This window comes from Sesamum indicum, linkage group LG8 (genome assembly GCF_026168435.1).
Source record: "Sesamum indicum cultivar Baizhima isolate 11 linkage group LG8, ASM2616843v1, whole genome shotgun sequence".
NCBI lineage: Eukaryota > Viridiplantae > Streptophyta > Magnoliopsida > Lamiales > Pedaliaceae > Sesamum > Sesamum indicum.
In genome coordinates, this window is record NC_142664.1 from 3,622,420 (window position 1) to 3,640,237 (window position 17,818).

General features: G+C 34.7%; 2 protein-coding genes, 1 long non-coding RNA gene and 3 other non-coding genes across 6 annotated transcripts; 2 read left to right on the plus strand and 4 right to left on the minus strand.

The window, feature by feature from the left end:
* The first annotated feature begins 1,008 nt into the window (after nt 1-1,008).
* On the plus strand, nt 1,009-2,986 carry LOC105167658 (large ribosomal subunit protein eL34). The gene is made up of 4 exons (XM_011087457.3): nt 1,009-1,168; nt 1,274-1,353; nt 2,383-2,492; nt 2,591-2,986. Exons 1-4 carry the CDS (start codon nt 1,090-1,092, stop codon nt 2,682-2,684), a joined length of 363 nt encoding a protein of 120 aa, XP_011085759.1. The 5' UTR covers nt 1,009-1,089; the 3' UTR covers nt 2,685-2,986.
* Nucleotides 2,987-3,572: 586 nt separating this feature from the next.
* Nucleotides 3,573-3,652, minus strand: TRNAL-CAG (transfer RNA leucine (anticodon CAG)). The gene has a single exon. It is a non-coding gene; the product is annotated as a tRNA-Leu (tRNA).
* An 860-nt stretch (nt 3,653-4,512) lies between these two features.
* TRNAL-CAG (transfer RNA leucine (anticodon CAG)) lies at nt 4,513-4,592 on the minus strand. Its single transcript has one exon. It is a non-coding gene; the product is annotated as a tRNA-Leu (tRNA).
* Nucleotides 4,593-6,457: 1,865 nt separating this feature from the next.
* TRNAL-CAG (transfer RNA leucine (anticodon CAG)) lies at nt 6,458-6,537 on the minus strand. The gene has a single exon. It is a non-coding gene; the product is annotated as a tRNA-Leu (tRNA).
* Nucleotides 6,538-7,017: 480 nt separating this feature from the next.
* Nucleotides 7,018-8,743, minus strand: LOC105167659 (small ribosomal subunit protein uS4y). Its single transcript, XM_011087458.3, has 3 exons — nt 8,610-8,743; nt 7,594-7,975; nt 7,018-7,380 (listed from the first exon to the last, which is right to left on the minus strand). The coding sequence occupies exons 1-3, from the start codon at nt 8,635-8,637 to the stop codon at nt 7,200-7,202; spliced, it is 591 nt and encodes a 196-aa protein (XP_011085760.1). The 5' UTR covers nt 8,638-8,743; the 3' UTR covers nt 7,018-7,199.
* A 5,085-nt stretch (nt 8,744-13,828) lies between these two features.
* Nucleotides 13,829-15,387, plus strand: LOC105167661 (uncharacterized). Its single transcript, XR_848266.3, has 2 exons — nt 13,829-15,144; nt 15,252-15,387. It is a non-coding gene; the product is annotated as an uncharacterized LOC105167661 (long non-coding RNA).
* Nucleotides 15,388-17,818: the final 2,431 nt, after the last annotated feature.

The window sequence follows — 17,818 nt, forward strand, 5'->3', positions numbered from 1 at the left end:
TTGCCTTTTAATATTTTTAAAGTTTATTACAAACAACAGTTAATTAAAAGATAAGAACAAGTGAAATTGGATTCTTGGTAATATCGTTGCAGAAAAATATAATGCGAGTAAAAAGTTGCTCATTTAAGTATATTCAATTTGAAGCTTTTGAGCTTAGTTTTTCACAAATCTTGGAAAGAATACCTGTAAAAAATATGTTAGCATTCAAACAATGATGAAAAATAAAAATTAAACTGAAAGAAGCGTAATACATAACAATAATTCAATATTGAAGTGCTTTGTGTGATATCTTTTTGTGCATGTAAATTATTAGTATTACGTTACCCTTTATCAAGGGGGAAGACCCCTTTTTATAGTTCTTGCCTCCTGTGGATTAAGAGAGTCCCCCAAGAAGGGGAATCTTTTGATTGAATTATTTGGCTGTTGGAGGCTTTTCCTTCAATATGATAAGTGGGTAGTTAAAAAAGTTCGATATCCTCCTAGACCCTTGGGCATCCTCTGTATAATGTAGTTGTCACTCTTTCAAATTATCCGTTTGGAACTAACCACGTGTGAACACGAATGTTCCGGTGTTCAGGTGGTGGCCATGCCAATATCCTTTTTCGGCCCCTCTGCTGGACAGGCCCTTCTTAGAAATTTGGGTATGAGTCTTTCTTTTTATTGGGTTACGAGTAATTTTGGATTTTTTTTATATTAGAATTTTTCTTAAATCGTGTATAAAGTACGATATCTTACAACCTAACATAACGGAACTCTAGAAAATTAACAAAAAATTCAATTCATTTTTCAAAAATTCCGTCAGAGTGACAGAACAGACGAAAGCAGAAATCTTGGGGATTATTTTGACATTAACAGAAACCTTACGAACGAAAGTGAAATTTCACGGATAATTACCCTTGAACGCGTGCTTCTGAGGGAGTGAGACGTTTAGCTAACGCGACTTTCGTTCTAAACGGTCAGTGGAGCTGAGCCGTCCGATCTAGGGCTTTGACTCTTTAACTATTGCATAACTTTTTGTCTGGATCTTTAATCAAGGAGCGGAGCTGCGGGAGGAGAGAGAGAGAGAGAGCTTGGAGCTGACACACAAAAATGGTGCAGAGACTGACTTATCGGGCGCGGCACAGTTACGCCACCAAATCTAATCAACACAGAGTTGTTAAAACCCCCGGTGAGTATTTCTTCCAGAAATCCCTTGAGTGGGATTTTCTTTTTTAGGGTAATTTTTTTTTTTCATGATTTTTGTGATTTTTATTTTGACTTTCTAATAAATTAGGAGGGAAGCTGGTGTACCAGAGCACTAAGAAGAGAGCTAGCGGACCCAAATGCCCCGTCACTGGCAAGAGAATTCAAGGGGTATTTGCTCGGTTTGTTTATTTTTAAAGATTTCTGTTAATCTATAATTTCTTGGTTAATTCATGGTAATTGAGGATAACTCCAATAATGGATATGTAGAGTTGTCATTTTTTTATTTTATATGACAGCCCACATGAGTGTACAACATGCATTTTGTTTATTTGATTGGGTTTTCCTGTTGTTATTTCTGAGCTTGGTATGTTCTAGGACCGAAATCTTTTCCTCGAAAATTATGTGTGGGGTTGATCTCTGAGGCGCGAACTAAGAAAACGCGGGATCAAGCTTATACATTTCCTTTCTCCTAGAAATTAGTATAATGTTGTTGTGGTATAATTATCTGCTGCTCTTAGTCACTTCTATGTTTAGCTGGAGTATTTTGTCCTAAACATGCTGTTACCTTGGTCTTCTCTGTGGGATATGGCATTTCCTGAACTTCGGTTGCAGATATTCAGCACATTTTACACTATTGAGTCTACAATTCTATCCATTATGCAGCGTGTTTGGTGGTATGCGAGTATATGATGATGATGGAGTTAGTATAACAGTTGAATTTTACATTAGATTGGGATCATAGAACCATTCGCATTACAATATAACATTAGCTTCGTGGGTAATTTTCTAACATTCTCCATGGTGTAAGCTTTTCTGCCCATCAGTTGCAGGAGAAGTTAGCGTGTGTTTTTTCAGGCTAGTTACTTAACTGTCGTCTTGCTTGAAATGTTTCTGTTACAAACAATAATGGAATTTCCTTGATGAATGGTCTGTGCTGCCCTCTGTTTCCTTGAATTTAATTTGATTTATTGCCTTCATTATGACTTTTCTGTAAAAGTGATCAAGTCAAGAGACTGGTGATCTTGTTTTTCTGGATGGAGTTCTTTATCGGGCAACTGTCATTTCCATCTGGGACTTGTACATTGGTTCAATCTTGTATAGATTTAAGTTAATCATAGTCACAGGAGTTTTTTTTTTTTTCTACAATTATTGAGCGACCATGAGAGACCTCTTATCAGAGAGTGGATCCTGATACAGATTCCTCATTTGAGACCTGCTGAGTACAAGAGGTCTAGATTACCCAGGAATCGTAGGACCGTGAACCGTGCTTATGGTGGTGTATTGTCTGGAAGTGCTGTGAGGGAGAGGTTAGTTGAACTTCTGACTCTAAATGATCTTGTGTGCATTTTATTGTTTATTCATGAAATGGATCAATATAGCAATTCTTTTTTCCAACTTTTACTAGGATTATTCGGGCTTTCTTGATTGAAGAGCAAAAAATAGTGAAGAAGGTCCTGAAGATCCAGAAGGCAAAAGAAAAACAAGCTTCCAAGAGCTAAACTCGAGGGAGTACTGAGGCAAAGAGCTGACTAATATCACGCTCTCAGAAATTTTGCCCACCATGATGATGATGATGAAAGAGATATTGAATATTATATCTTAAATCCCTCTAGGTTTGAATGAATTAGATTGAATCATTGTCGATCAGTTAGTAGAATATGCTCATCAGTCGCCAAAATTTTTCTCGACATTGTGAAATGCCAACACTGCCCCGCTGTTGACAGTGTTATGCTTATATTTCGTTATTTTTAAGCACTTGTATTCTGCACAAAATCAGTAGGAAAAAAATTCCGTTTCAATATTTTCTGTCAGGGTTTGCCTTTTGAACAAGATGGGGCAATCTCATGAGATGGCCGTCTGCAGCGAATCAGCTCAGCCTCTACTGTAGTTTGCCTTGGTTTGACAATGTTATGCCTATATGTGAAATGAAAATAAAGTCCTTACTACAAAATGATCAATCATTTGAAAGAAATGACAAAATTTGATTTTACATGTTAAAGGTGGATGAAAATAGAAGCTAGTGGATAGTTCTGAAGTCTCCATGTACTTGGTATACTATACGACTACTCAAGAAATGAGCTGAAGTAAGAATTGAGTTGAAAAGCCTCTATAATGTAGATAATAAAATGTGTTACAATGTAGCAATCTAGCGTTTCCCGAGGCTCTTAAAAAAAGCAGTAAATAATAATGCAAAATTACTAAAGAAAGAATCCTCTCTGCAAGAATAATAATAATAATTCATAACTTGCAATTAAACTTTATGTTATTGTAAAATTTCTGAAAACTTGAACGTCGAGTATATTGGTTGCTAGTAAAAAGAGGGGCTGGGAATGGAAAGGAGTTGGAAGAGAAGAGAAAGATGAAAGCACAAAAGTGATGAGGTGTTCTGTCAAGAGTGGGATTTGAACCCACGCCCTTTCGGACCAGTACCTGAAACTGGCGCCTTAGACCGCTCGGCCATCTTGACTGGGTGGCTATTAGTTAAACAATATTTTAACTAGACTACAAGAGACTTTAGCAATCCGCATGCTTAAGACGGTGTCTGTGTGTTCTGATCCATACTCTGTCCGCTTCTTTCCTTCACAACCTCCACCACCAGCTAACTAATTAAATTTTATGTTATTGAATTGGTCTTGATTTGTAACCCAAAAAAAGTCCTCAAAATGGAACCATATCTTTAAATATATAATTAAATTTTAGATTATATATATAATAATTTAATAAAATTAATTAATTATTTAGAAGAATTTTTATATTTAAATTATAGAAACACAAAGTTCATATATTATCAAAACTCATTTTTGTAAAATTTAAATTTAGTTTTAAATTTTGAAATAATAGAGCAAGTTCATCAAAATTTCTCATTTCCTCTTTTTTTCTCTTTAATTTTCCCTCATCTTCTCTCTTTTTTCTCCCCTTTTCCATCTTCAACAAACACATAAGATTAATTTGAAAGAAATTTTAATTATTTGATTAAATATATTGTTTGTGATTTTTTCTTAATTTTATTGGGCTAAAATAATGTTTTTAAGTTGTACTACAGAATTATTTGCTATATCAAATACCATTGCAATTAGGACTTGGCATTCCACATGCTTTTTTAAAATTTATTATATTTTGTTAGCTTTTTATTAGTCTCAATATCTTATTTTTATTAATCACATTTTTTATTTTGATTTTAAAAGTGACAAATTTAAATTTTATTTTATAAAACTGCTGATGGCAATTCAAATAGAAAATAGCTTTAAAAAAAATCAAAAGTGCACCTTAATCACACCTACTTTTTCCCAATAAAAGTACCATAAAATTTTGTCAAAAACTAAATACTGTCAAGAGTGGGATTTGAACCCACGCCCTTTCGGACCAGTACCTGAAACTGGCGCCTTAGACCGCTCGGCCATCTTGACCTACTTGAACTAATGATTAAATGTGTTACAAAAAACTAAAATGTCATCTGCATGTCCAAACGTGACCTTGGAGTGGTTAATGTGGGGAGACACTCGGAATTCCCCCAAACACTTGGGTGTGACGAAAAAGTAGTACCCAATGAAGTGTTCTAAGGGAACTGTAGACGAAACCTGACTAATTGATTCTGCTCTTCTTTTGTTAGTTTCACTATTGCCCGGCTGTACGTTGGCTATTTATAGATTTCGAAGGAAGGAGTTAAACTGAATTGTGTGCACAGTTGAACAAACGACGCCTGACATACAGAGAAAAGCATGCAAGAGTGTGAACCTTGTCAAGGATGTAGGCTAAATGATGAAAAGGGAATAATCTTGCCAAGAACTGACTACGACGTTTCGATATATATATGTATCTTTCCGCCCCTTACTTTCCAAATTCCTCTTTTGTTATATATCATTCATGGAATTATGAGCAATATTCCTTTAGATTCTCAATTTCGCACCTTAAACCGATGTTTTAAGTGGTTGTTCAATCTTCATGTGTCCTAGTATTAGATGTATCATCAGGGCTAGCTGGTTAATCATGACGAAAAGTATGCAGTGCCGGCAAGAATATATTCTTGCAGTGTAATCCCGACCGCATCTTAGTTCTTCACCTGTCCCATTGTTGCGGCCAGGTTTAATGTTGCGTCCAAGTTCTCGTCCAGCAATATATAACCTGGAAATTAGCTAGGTTACATGAGACCAGCATGCACGGTATAAATGGCAGAAGCGTACGTATGTACACTCATCATATGCATGAGGTCAGGAAGAGCTGGAACGAGGCATCAGGTTTTCCTCTAGAGTTCCCTCAAATCTCAATCGCTTTATTGACTTCTTTTTTCTCCAAAGATTAATTGTGGCCACTGAAGTGTCTGGGAGAACTCCTGTGTTGACCTGATACAATAATACAAGAATAGCATTAGGGGAACGGCTAGGTCATTTGTGGAGTTGTTTAGGCAGAAACAATGCCACTCTTCTTGAGGTGAGGCGTGTGTGCTCTCAGTCTGTCATTGTATTGATTATATGATCACTAGCCGTACTATAGAGAAATCATCTCCCACGCATTTAAAACCCAACAAATTCTACATATGTTTTATTTCATTTTGATTCGGGTCGTAGATCGTCAACTACCTCGCGTCTTCGAAAGGATCTGGGACCTAAGAAAAGAATGCAAATCATAAGGCTTGTTGGGAGTCTCTATCTAATACCCATTTGATGAATAAGTTAGTGATGGAATTCGAGATAAAAGAAGGATCTAAACGAGATCTTAAAGTATTTCACAAGTATTTCAGTGTAATAAGTGTCTTACTATAAATTAACTATACATGAGGTATTTATAATGTTTGAGTGAGTCCATTTACATATTTGAAGGAGTCCACTTATATTGTGTCACGTATCGTGATCCTAGCTTGTAGCATGCCAGGTAAATCAACGGTCTCCAAGAGTAGGTCTTTGAGTTGGGTCGTGGAATCGGGTTGGGTTCCTCAACCCAACGGAAGTGAGAGGGCACGGATCCTAAGACTGTACTTATAATAAATTGCCTATTTTAAAGACATTTATGTCATTTTACTGATAATTTCCTTAATCCCCATCACATTCTATCTCACAGTGCCCCTACAGGGGCTGTTGGCTCTTGCATAAGAAAACAAGAATTGAGCAGGATGTTATGATGTGCATAGTATCTCCCTCTCCTCTACCTTAAACATTCATTTATGTTTCTAAGACTCGTTTTAAAGGGGAAAAATTGATTGCTATTTCAAATATGGTTCTACTTCCACCTTTGTCCTAAAATATTCATTTTTTCCCTACACAACGAATAAAAACATTGTCAAGAGTGGGATTTGAACCCACGCCCTTTCGGACCAGTACCTGAAACTGGCGCCTTAGACCGCTCGGCCATCTTGACTTTGTTGTTATCTGTAATTACAAATCCATCATCATGTGAATTAAGAGAATGTCAACGATGGTATTGCACCATGCTACACAAAGCATACTTTACTACCATACCATCATAGCTTGAACGCAAGTCCACTCCAGGCATTTGTTTATCTTCAAACGAAACAAACTTCAAGTTACAACACTATACATCAAATGTCTGTTAGTCTTACTTCCAATTGCATTTTGTCACAATTGTATATGAGAATATCATCCTTTAACTCTTGATACATATGGAACTGTAAAATAGTCATCACTTTCTGTTTTGCTGGGCCTTCGTATTCTTAAGAATTTTGATCCTCTTGAGGTGAACGACTTCCAGTTTGATGACTTAGGGTGCTGTACAGTGTTGGTCAATTGACTGAGCAGTGAACTTCAGCAGACAAATTGCTCCCAATTGATTAAATGTAAAATAAACCATATAAGACCGATCATCGCATTGCACAAAGAATGCAACTCAAACCCAAAATTCTTTCTTAACATTTCGTATCAAAAAGGCAGAAAACAGAGAAATGGAGATGGATGGATGTCACCAAAACTAAAATTGGAGTTGCAAACATGATGGCTCTTTCAAAAAGAGTAAAGAAAATAGCCGTGAGCTCTGCATCTTATGCATTTTATCAATGCAACTGCTTAATCCTCATCCTCCTCTTCATCACCACCACCAGCTTTCTTCGCAGCAGCTTTCTGGTTCTTTCGCTTCACTCTCCCAGCACGACCACCACCGAACGGACTAGTAAGGGAGAAGTCAATGTGTTTTTGTGAGTCAACTCTCACCATGAAGGACGGCACGTTGACCACCTGTCTTCCAACCCTGGCATGGGAGAGTTTATTACATACACAATCGAGATATAATCTAAAATGCGGAAATATTGACCAACTCTCCTGATCATGATAGATAAGATTCTCATTTAGTGAAAGAAACCACTCCTATGGGAAAAGAGAGCTTATGCAGTGATATAGAACACCAAATTGCAGAATTTAAATGAACCTGAAAACAAGAGGGATGCTCTAATAGAATATATACCTAATGTGCCTCTGCCTGATGAGCACACGAGCATGGTGAATCGACTTGGCCATGCCAGCCTTGAATACAAGAGTCTGAAGCCGGCGTTCAAGAAAGTTCTCCACAGTAAGGGCCAGGACATAATCAAGCTTGTTCTGGCTTTCATCCAAAAGCCCATACCTATTCATCCTGCGGAGAAGGGCCTCACCTTCAAAGATTCGGCGTGGGTCTTTCTCGTCAAGAGTGAGAAGGTTTCTGGCATTATTACGGATGCGACTCAATGCATACTGCACCCTCCATAGCTCTCTCTTACACCGCAGTCCATATTCTCCAACAAGCTTTAGCTCAGCATCCAATCGCTCCTTCTCATAGGGACGACGAGGCTTCTTGAAGGTCTTCCCATCTACATTACAATTAAATACAAAATCCATCATTCGTCCGAAGAATCATCAACAGCAAAAGGGGAAAAAAAAACGAATTTAAAGAAAGAATAAACAGCAACAACAATTTTCTCACAGATTGAGCATGAAATTATGTGGCGAATTGCTCAAGCAAAACACAAGAAAACCAAATTTATCAACCTCCTATCTTCCCTTCGTTTGAAAAACAAATCAGAATACTATCATTCGAGTACAGCAATTCCCAAGATCTTAACCAATCCCGTGACAACAATTCCTCAGGCTTCCCAGATAAGCAAAACTTAATATCTTCGGCCGATTCCTAAACAACTAATCACCATACAACACAGTAACCGCAAAATGCGGATCAAAATCATATCAATCACGGTCCCCAGAAACATTAGAAAAGCGCATTTAAGCTTAATCGTAAATCCAAACCCAAGATCATTTGAACCGGATCCAAACACCTAAAATCACTAACAAAAAGCTGCGCAAATACGAATCCCGAGTGCATCAGCGCCCAACACACACAAAGATGCACACACATACAAGAATTCAGAAAATGTAAATGCGGAATTACATACACGAGAACGCATAAAGAGCAAGAAAGAAAGAGAAAGTAGACCCGTGGAAGCTTACAGTTGCGGTAAAAACTAACGTGAACCATGGTCGCAGGTTACGTCGGCTGAAGCAGAGAAACACTAAGAAAAAAGCTGAGTAGACGACCATCTCTTTAATATACAAACAAACCCTAAACCCGTTTCCAATGAGATACTGGGCTTAGCCCAAAAAATTATCAGTTTTAAATGGGCTAGGCCCACGAAGTTTCTGAGGTCGATGTGTTCTTTCCTTTTTTTTTTTTTTTTCAACTAGCAACGGTGGCACGTAGTTTTCGAGTACATAATTTTATTGAATGTAATGCAAGAATTATTTATATTTTTTAAATTGATCACAAAAATCAATATGCATAGTTAACAATTGAAAATAAAATAAATTTTACAATATAGTCGTTTTACAACAAAATCCCATAAAATTAAAGACAGGGAGTTCTATTGAACTAAAGCGAAAATTTTCATAAATTAAAATTTGAATTTAATGAACCAATCAAATTTGTAGTTGTAGATTCGATTTTAACCTACATAAACAGCAAAAAAATTAAAAAACGCAATTCATAATAAACTCTATAAATATAAAAAGATTGTTGAACAATACGTTGAGTTATGAGTGACGGAAGACCGTAGCTTTACAAAATGAAAAAAATTAAAATTAATATAGGTTATTGTAGTATTATAATAAAAAAATTAAAATTAATATACACCTTATACTATAAATTAATTATAGAGAGAGAGAGAGAGAGAGAGATGATTCTTGATATAGGCACTCTTTAATTTGGATAAATGAGCCATGACCCTATAATTAACTCAGTTATTTTCATTCCAATCCTATGATTTCTGATAATCCTATTCCTTGAAAAAAATATTAGATTAGTATATAAATAAGGGATAATTACACTGCCCTCCTTGAGATTTAGTGTAATTACACCTAAACCCTCTGTAATTTGAAAAATTGTATCTAGCATTCTTGAGATTTGCTTACTTTTAACAAATTCTTCCATTAGTCAAAATTTACCAAAAAAAATCTATATTTACTCAAAATTGACTTATTACTAATTTATTGCAGGTCAGAAATTTTTTTTTATGACAATTACTATCATACGTCTTTACGCATTAATGCATGTGATGAAGTATATCTTCATAATTATGAGAGTAGTGTAGACAAAAAAAAATGACCTATAATAAATAAGTCAATTGAAAGTAAATATCAATTTTTACTTAATTTTTGGGTTAATATAAACAAATCCAATTATTTATTAGACAAAAGCAAACTTTAGAGATCCCTATAAATAATGCAATTGAATTGAAAATAAAAAGTTGGCAATCGGCTAAAAAAAAGAGCCCCTTTAGTTTTAAAATGTGAGGTGTTCCAATGAAAAAGACTTGCCTCCTTATATTAATTCTGAAGAACAATTGTCCATTCTATTTCTGTACGCCCACTCCCCACCATCAACATACATATTTCTTATGTGAAAATAAATCAAATGATACCAAGAAATCTCATTGTTTGTGTGCGTGAACTGCGCATTATGTGAAAACATACAAAACAAAATGATGGCAAGAAATCTTATTGTGTTTCACCAAATCTGTGTCAACCCACAAACACACTCTCCCAAAAAATCATGGCCGTCCTTTCTACGATAGTTTCAACGCCGGTTCCGACCAGCACTGCACCACCGAATCTGATACGGAGTACTTAACCACGGCACCCATCTTCATTTGCTGGGTGAGAACTGAGGAGTGGAAAGTTGTGCGATATTATAGAAGAAGATGGAGAGTGGTTTCTTAAGCAAGAGGTATTTTTGGTATTCTCAAAATTTGGTATTGCTGTGTCCACAACTATCATTTGTGAGTAAAAATAGGATTTTTATTATATAATAATATAGATAATTATGGAGAAAAATGCATAGGACACTCTTGTGAAATACGAAAAAATTGTTAAAAATTTACTTGTGTTTTGAAAATAGTCTGAAAGGCAGCTCTGTAATACGAAACTTTGCGAAAAACCCACCCTCCATAAAAAACAGACAGAGGGTGGCTTACACGTTCTAGAAGTGCGAAAGGAATAAGCCTTTTAGTTTTTTTTCTATTTGAATTGACATAAATGCCCATTTTCATCCTTATAAATATTGACCAACACAACATACATTCTACCCCATTTTTGCACCAGTTGATTGTACGATTATATTGCAGGTACTAAAAGTTTATTTGTTCTATTTATTATTGTTTTGTAATTTCTTTTTATGAAAATTGAAATGCTTTGTTATTAATTTTTTTTTGGGGTAAATTATATGGACCAAACCTCAAGGCTAATTGTTGATGATCGACAAAATTAGAGGGGTATTAATAATTTTTCAAACAACAAGGGGTATTTGTAATTATGTCAAATCTCAGAGGAGGTCGTTGTAATTTACCCTATTTTTTTAATTTTGTAGAATGTCTTATGCTCCTAGAAGATCTTCATCCAAAGAAGAAAAAATTGATTTGAGATACAAAAATCCAAGATGTTATTATCAAAAATATGCCGCAATTAGAGTTGTAGGTTCAACCAAAGAAAGTGAGGAAAAATTATCCTTAGGACAAATGAATGTAATTTTTTTTGTTCGTTGGACCTGATTAGTATTTTTGAAAAAGTTTCACAGCCAAGTTCAAGATCGACATATCCAACAATTGAAGAAGAAGTTTATTCTGGAAGTGGAACAATTGAAGACAATTTTAAAGACGTATTGTCCATTTGCTATGAATTAACAGCGAATATAAAAGCGTTAGGGGAAAATCAAAAAATGATGAAGGCATTATTTGTACTTGTTATTGCTTTGGTAATTGCAATAGATTGAAATAGATTATGTATTGAAAACTAGGACCATTTGCAACAAAAGCTCTTCATTTGCTGTTGTAAACTGCTCAATTATGAGTAAAACAAAGTGCATAGAACCACAAACTACTCAAAAGGGTTTCCAGGAAACCAGAAATTCAGACGGGAAGTCGTAATAACAAAGCAGAATTCATATATTTAGTAAAAAACATAGACAAATACTAGCCAAAACAATACCAACAATAAGCTAAAAAAATTCAATACCTCACAAACTGAGACAATTAAATACATTTCATTCATTCATCCCAAAAAGGCCAAAATGACAAATGGAAACTGTTAAATACATCATTAGTCACAAGGTGCAAGAAACTTCAAAAATCATAGTATGTCTACTGCTTACAAAAAACTACCAACAGTTTCAAAAACCATAGTATGTGTCCTGCTTAGAAAATGTTTCCTATCCAAATATAGTCATCAGGTAATTATAATTAGTCCACACTAAAAACTTCCAAAAAACACCAACAAGCTATCATTTTTCACCTTGACTTGGCCTATATGACGCAGAAAGCTTCTCAAGTGAATTCAAAGTACTCCTATTTGAAGAACAATATTCCCTTTGAAATGTTGATGATCTACTTGAATCTTCAGATATTTTTTGTAATTTGGATGTTTTGGAAACTGGAAGCAGTTGCTTTTTTTCTTGGAACTTGTGGTAATGGTCTTTGAGAAAACTCAATAGGGGCCTACAAATTGCCTTAAAGTGATATTGGGAAATTACTTTTAAAAAAAAATTGCAAAAAATAAACATCTTATTAAGTAGAATACTTCTAGGTTGCTCATTGCTTGAGACTCAGCAGGTGCAACCATTTGCACATTATAATGCAATGTATTACAGAATTAACTGATTTTTTTAATACAAAAAGTGAAATCAATATTTGTTAGGAGATATTAAATACCTGAAAAATATTGTTGGATTGTGGGGAAACCTGGAATAGGCTTGTAAATTGAGTGGTCACATCTCTTTGTGCAAGATTTGAACACCTTAGGGTCACAAAAGCTAGTCTTGAATCATGTTGTGTGCGCCTCCTTAACCTCTGGAAAATTGAAGAAGGTGGGGGCCTTTGTCCACTCATTAGTTGAGTACAAGATGGTCTTGATATGGGAGGCCTCTAGATTGTTGTGTTTATTTCTCTCCCTGCAAGTGTGGGGAGAGACAGTGAGGTGGCAAGTCTTTGGTGCAGTATTTCAACATTGTTGCTTTCAGTTTGGGGTCATGAACAAGTGTATTAAACTTTTGAATTTGAATGTTATCAGATAAAAAACCAAATCTTTACCTGATCATTTCTTGATTGGAAAGACTGGTGTGGCACTTGAAAGGCATTGATCATTTTTGAAAATTGTGAAATCAACAACACTTCATAGTGTTAATTTGAAACTTAGTTAAACTAACTAAAACTTAGAGTTTTAAAGCATGTGTTAAGCCTCTTCGGTTTGAGTTACAAGACATCAACAAAATAAAATACTTTGTGTATTTTTTGAATTGAGATGAGTAAGATTTGTACAACTCCTTTTGTTATGGTCTGTTCTTAAATAATTTGCACAACTATGAGACAATCCCTTCCTTGACACCACTCCATCTCTAATGTCATTGGCATCCCTCCTTCTTACTTTTTTGAGTCTTCCATGTTATGATCTGACTTGAGGAGGCTGAACAGTACCCAATGGTGATTCTTTGTAATCATGCATTCCAAGCACAAGTCTAGTCATGTGCCCATAAACCTTAAAGTAAGCATCTTTCTTGAAGTAATCATCAACATACTCCTCCAGATTCAGCTTGTGATAGCTAATTGAGGCTATTGCATGACAACAAGGGAAATCTACCAACTGAAACATCCCACAAGAATAGTGTCTATCCCTCAAATACAAAATGTGGTTTTCTATAAAGTGTTCTATTTCAAATTTGTCTTCACCGGCCCAACTTGGAAAACAATTTCTGCTCTCATGCCTCCTTTGTCTCTTAATCATTTTTCAAATATTAGGACAAACAACATCCTGATATTTTTCCATTCTTTGTCTTTTCATCTGAATTCTTGTCATACATTTCCTTTTGATGCTCTCAAACATATCAATAATGGGATGTTCCCTTGCATCTAAAATGTAACTATTGAAAGACTTTGAAATATTATTGACCAACGTATCACATTTTGTTCTTGAAGGGAAAAAACACCTTGCTCAATGAGGAGCAGGTATCTCACTTAACCAGTCATATGCAGTTTCATCTTAAGGGAATTTTTTAGGCATCACTTTTTCTATCTCTTTCATCCACCTCAAATGTTGTTTAACATTGTATGTTGATGCAGCCTTCCAAAATAATTTTTTCAGTTCTTGCCCTTTAAATTTCCCTTTGAAGTTGTTGTACATGTGTCTGAAACAGAACCTATGTTTAGCATTAGGAGCTAAACTAGGGACTGCTTTTTTGTCTATTAGAAATAAAAACACACCCTCTTTGTTCATGAGATCCAATATCCCTTAGCAACAAGTTTATAACCACTCCCATGTGTCAAATTTTTCAATTTCAACATATGCAATTGCTATAGAGTAAATATTATCATTTCCTCCCTTCCCACAACAGATAATAACTGACCTTTGTATAGTCCTTTACGGAAGCACTCAAGCCTACATCAACCCTCTCTCAACCCACTGAGGTAACAACACATCCTCTGCAACACAGGTGGAGTTAAAGACTTGTCAACCTTCAACACAAGTGTACTCCTGGGGTTGTGATTCTATACAGTTGCACGATAGTTATATAATTGTTCATCTTGTATGTTTCCATTCACCAAATGTTAGGCATACCTCTTGGCTCTGTACACTTTATGCAGTTACACTTAATCTAAATGTAAAACTCTAACCCCTCTTTTGGATTATACCTTATGATGTGCTCTATTTTTCTCCCAATATACTTGTAATTTGCTAGCTTGTTCTCAATTCTATGTGCACATGTGTGTCTTCCTTTAATTGATTTAATTTGGAAAGTTGTTGTTTTCATTATTCTGGAAGCATGGATCCTCCATTCACATTCATTCTTGCATTTAGCAGTAATCTTATGTTTTTCATTCTCTATGAATTTCAAGTCCCAACCTCTTCTCACTGCCCAATCTCTCAACACATCCTTATATTTCTCTCTAGTAGCAAATTTCATCCCTACTTACAAGTCAACATCCCCACCATCCATTCTATCATTCTACACTGGAACCCCATCACCTTCATCATCTGACTCCCTCAAAGATATAAGCTCCTCTTCTTCCCTAAAATCACTGAACCACCCACTCTCTCCTATTGTTCTCTCCTCTTGTTCTCTCGGTTCTCTCTCTGCTCTTCTTTTCTTTTTTTGTTCCCTCAAAAAAGCCCTCATTGTTTTAAAAAATCTTCTAGCATGACCATCTGGCCTACTCTCAAATATATCATCATCAAGTGGACCCTCTAAATCCTCTAACATCCATGAAGGACATTGGGATGCTGAGGCATCATAGCCACCAACATTTGAATCATCCCCACCCTCATCACTAAAGCCTTCTATTGGTGGATTCTCAGGTTAATTTCGATTTGTTTGTTCAGGTTCATGGGGGCTCTCAGGTGTTTGTTCGGGTTCAGTAGGATTTTCAAGTGCATATTCAGGTTCAGGAGGGTTTCCTGGTGTCTATGAAGGTCCAGGTGAATTTTCAGATGTTTGGCCAAGTTCAGGGTGAGTTTCATATGCATTTTCAAGTTCATTTATGATTGGGAGATCTTCTTGGTCATTTTCAGTTCCAAATTCAGGTTCAGGTTGGTCATTTTCGGTTTCAATTTCAGGTTCAAAGGGATTTTCAGCTTCAATTTGGTCATTTTCAGAGTCTTCCAACATATCAACAGACCAATCATCTGTAAATTCATTTAATGGATTCTTTCGAGTTGGTTATGAAAGGACAATAAAGGTACTTGTTGTTCATCTGTTGAAATTATATTACCCTAAGTACAAATCACCAATAAAAGGCCCTGTTTTTCTTCAAAGTAAAATGGTATTACATCCAAACCCTCGTATGCTCTCCATAATTCAATAGTATCACTATCCTCATTCAAAATCCTAAATACCATTATCCAAACTTACACCAGAAAAACAATAAAATCCAACAATATTCAAATCCTTACCCCTTGCCAGTATACATATCAATTATATCTCCATAGTACAATCTCTCTCTATCTACTTTGAGAAACCACATTCTAATACCACCCACATACCTAACAATGGGTACCCATTCAATAACCCCACCAACCCATACATCAAACTATGCATAATTAGGCAACACCATGTTGCATAAAACAAAACAACCTACCATTAATCACACAATTAATTCGACAAAACATCAATTTTAAAATTACTTCAGTCATGGGTTGGGGACAGGATATGCAGGGGACAATTAGAGAATCCAATTAGAGAATGTCCAGCTGGTGGGGACCATTAGAGAATCCAATTAACAATTGAACTTACATAAATAGACTATTAATTAAATAATTCAACAGAGCATCATTCAGTAAAACTTTAGTAATATAAAAAATCATATAAAGATACCATAACATAAAAGGCCATAAACAAACATAAAAAAAACAACAGCAGATATGTGGAGACCAATATTAATCAAAAGACAAACAAAAAATCCAAATCCCTAGAAATATGATGACCAAGAAATTAAATTCAAAAGCATGAGACTAACATACTAACCTGTAATATTCTTCTCAGGGTCCTAGTTCAAATCAGTAAGATCCAAAGATTGAAAAAACCTTGGCCCCAAATTTTTGGCAAAAATCCTATTCTCAAATTTTAACTATAATCTCCCGTAAAATTGAAAGGTGAAAATTTATGTTTTACCTGAAATAAGTAATAAGGTTATAACGGGTATTTTCTTTCACACACTAACGCCGTCAGAGTTGACTAATGGCAGTGGGACGTGAGTGATATTTAATTAAACACGGGAGGTTTTTTGTAGATTTAATTGGGACGGGATTTTTTTGCAAATAAATCAAAAAATGGACCCAAAAAAAATATTATGCCAATAATGGTTATTCCATGGTAAATAATGTGAATTATGTCATTTCATCATAAAACGAGTCGATTCTCTTATTTTGTATATATATTTGTTTAGATAATAATTATTTTTGGGTAAATTATATCAAACTCATATAAGGTTTAATGCAATTATAAATACAAGTTTCATTGTTTAATAATTTACTATTACCCCTCTCATAATAAATTCGTCCAACAATTGATTCATTATGTTATTTTGTATTGAATTGTTAAAAATATCTTTTTGGATTCTGGATTATAATTTTTCGTGTTAATTACATAGACAGACTTTTAAAATACGAAATTACACTTTCCTTCAAAAAAATTTCAAAATTACGCTTGCACCCCCTCAAGAAATTTTCCTTCAAACACATACGCATATATATATATAAAGTAAGGTTAACATCATTATATTTTTCTCCTTATAGGTACAAAATTATTAAATGAAAATGTTCAATGAGGAGTAAAATTGAATATTTATTTATTTTTTCTACTAACGTCGGCATTTTTTGTCCAAATCCTAAAGAAAGAGGATTAAGTATAAATGATGAAATTTTGAATATGGTCTAAATGTAATTTCAAATTTTTTTCAAGAGAAAGTCCAATTTTATATTTTCAAATGGGATCTAACTGTACTTAATCCTAATTTTACATAATTTTTTTAAGTATTACATTCGTCTAACATCGAATTTTTACTTTTTTTTTATAATAACATCCATCCAACATTAGATTGTTTTATATTTTATCAATTTTTGTTTTAAAAAAAAATAATATGAGGGTCAAGTTGACATTTCCACCTTATCCCCCAAAGGTTATATAATTATGTCATATATAAAAAAAGATATCAATAATGTTTTAAATAATCAACATGTATTCGTAATTAGATCAATATTTAAATTAGGTGAATGTAAATTATCCTAATATATTTTTGTCACAAAGGACATAGAAGTTGATAATGTTGCATTCTTGATGTGATTTAGATCTAATCTTCCCAACCACTTAACCGCAATTAGGCCTACTTAAGATATCATTAAGAAAGCTTGTAATAAACTCATTGCACTCAACATGGAAGTTGAACCCATTCAAGTAATAAATTGCCCCACTCATCACGCATTACCATAAAGCTTTGTTAGTGATAAGCAAAGAATGCGACATGCAAAATCTATTACCACCATAAGAATTTCTCAGTTGAGTTCACATGTATTTACTACAACTACTTATCACCACCTAGTTGATGTGTCATGTACCAAAACCTCGTAGGGTAGTGAATTTAGGTGAAGTTCTTGGATAGATTTTAGGGATAATTATATTTAAATTT

What these genes read in the sequence shown, in the direction of transcription:
- LOC105167658 (XM_011087457.3), top strand. Translation starts at nt 1,090, where the DNA reads ATGGTGCAGAGACTGACTTATCGGGCGCGGCACAGTTACGCCACCAAA. An exon ending in CAGAGTTGTTAAAACCCCCG is followed by an intron (nt 1,169 to 1,273) that starts GTGAGTATTTCT and finishes CTAATAAATTAG; the next exon opens with GAGGGAAGCTGGTGTACCAG. An exon ending in GGAAGTGCTGTGAGGGAGAG is followed by an intron (nt 2,493 to 2,590) that starts GTTAGTTGAACT and finishes AACTTTTACTAG; the next exon opens with GATTATTCGGGCTTTCTTGA.
- LOC105167659 (XM_011087458.3), bottom strand. Translation starts at nt 8,637, where the DNA reads ATGGTTCACGTTAGTTTTTACCGCAACT. An exon ending in CGTTAGTTTTTACCGCAACT is followed by an intron (nt 7,976 to 8,609) that starts GTAAGCTTCCAC and finishes ATTGTAATGTAG; the next exon opens with ATGGGAAGACCTTCAAGAAG. An exon ending in ATCAGGCAGAGGCACATTAG is followed by an intron (nt 7,381 to 7,593) that starts GTATATATTCTA and finishes CTCCCATGCCAG; the next exon opens with GGTTGGAAGACAGGTGGTCA.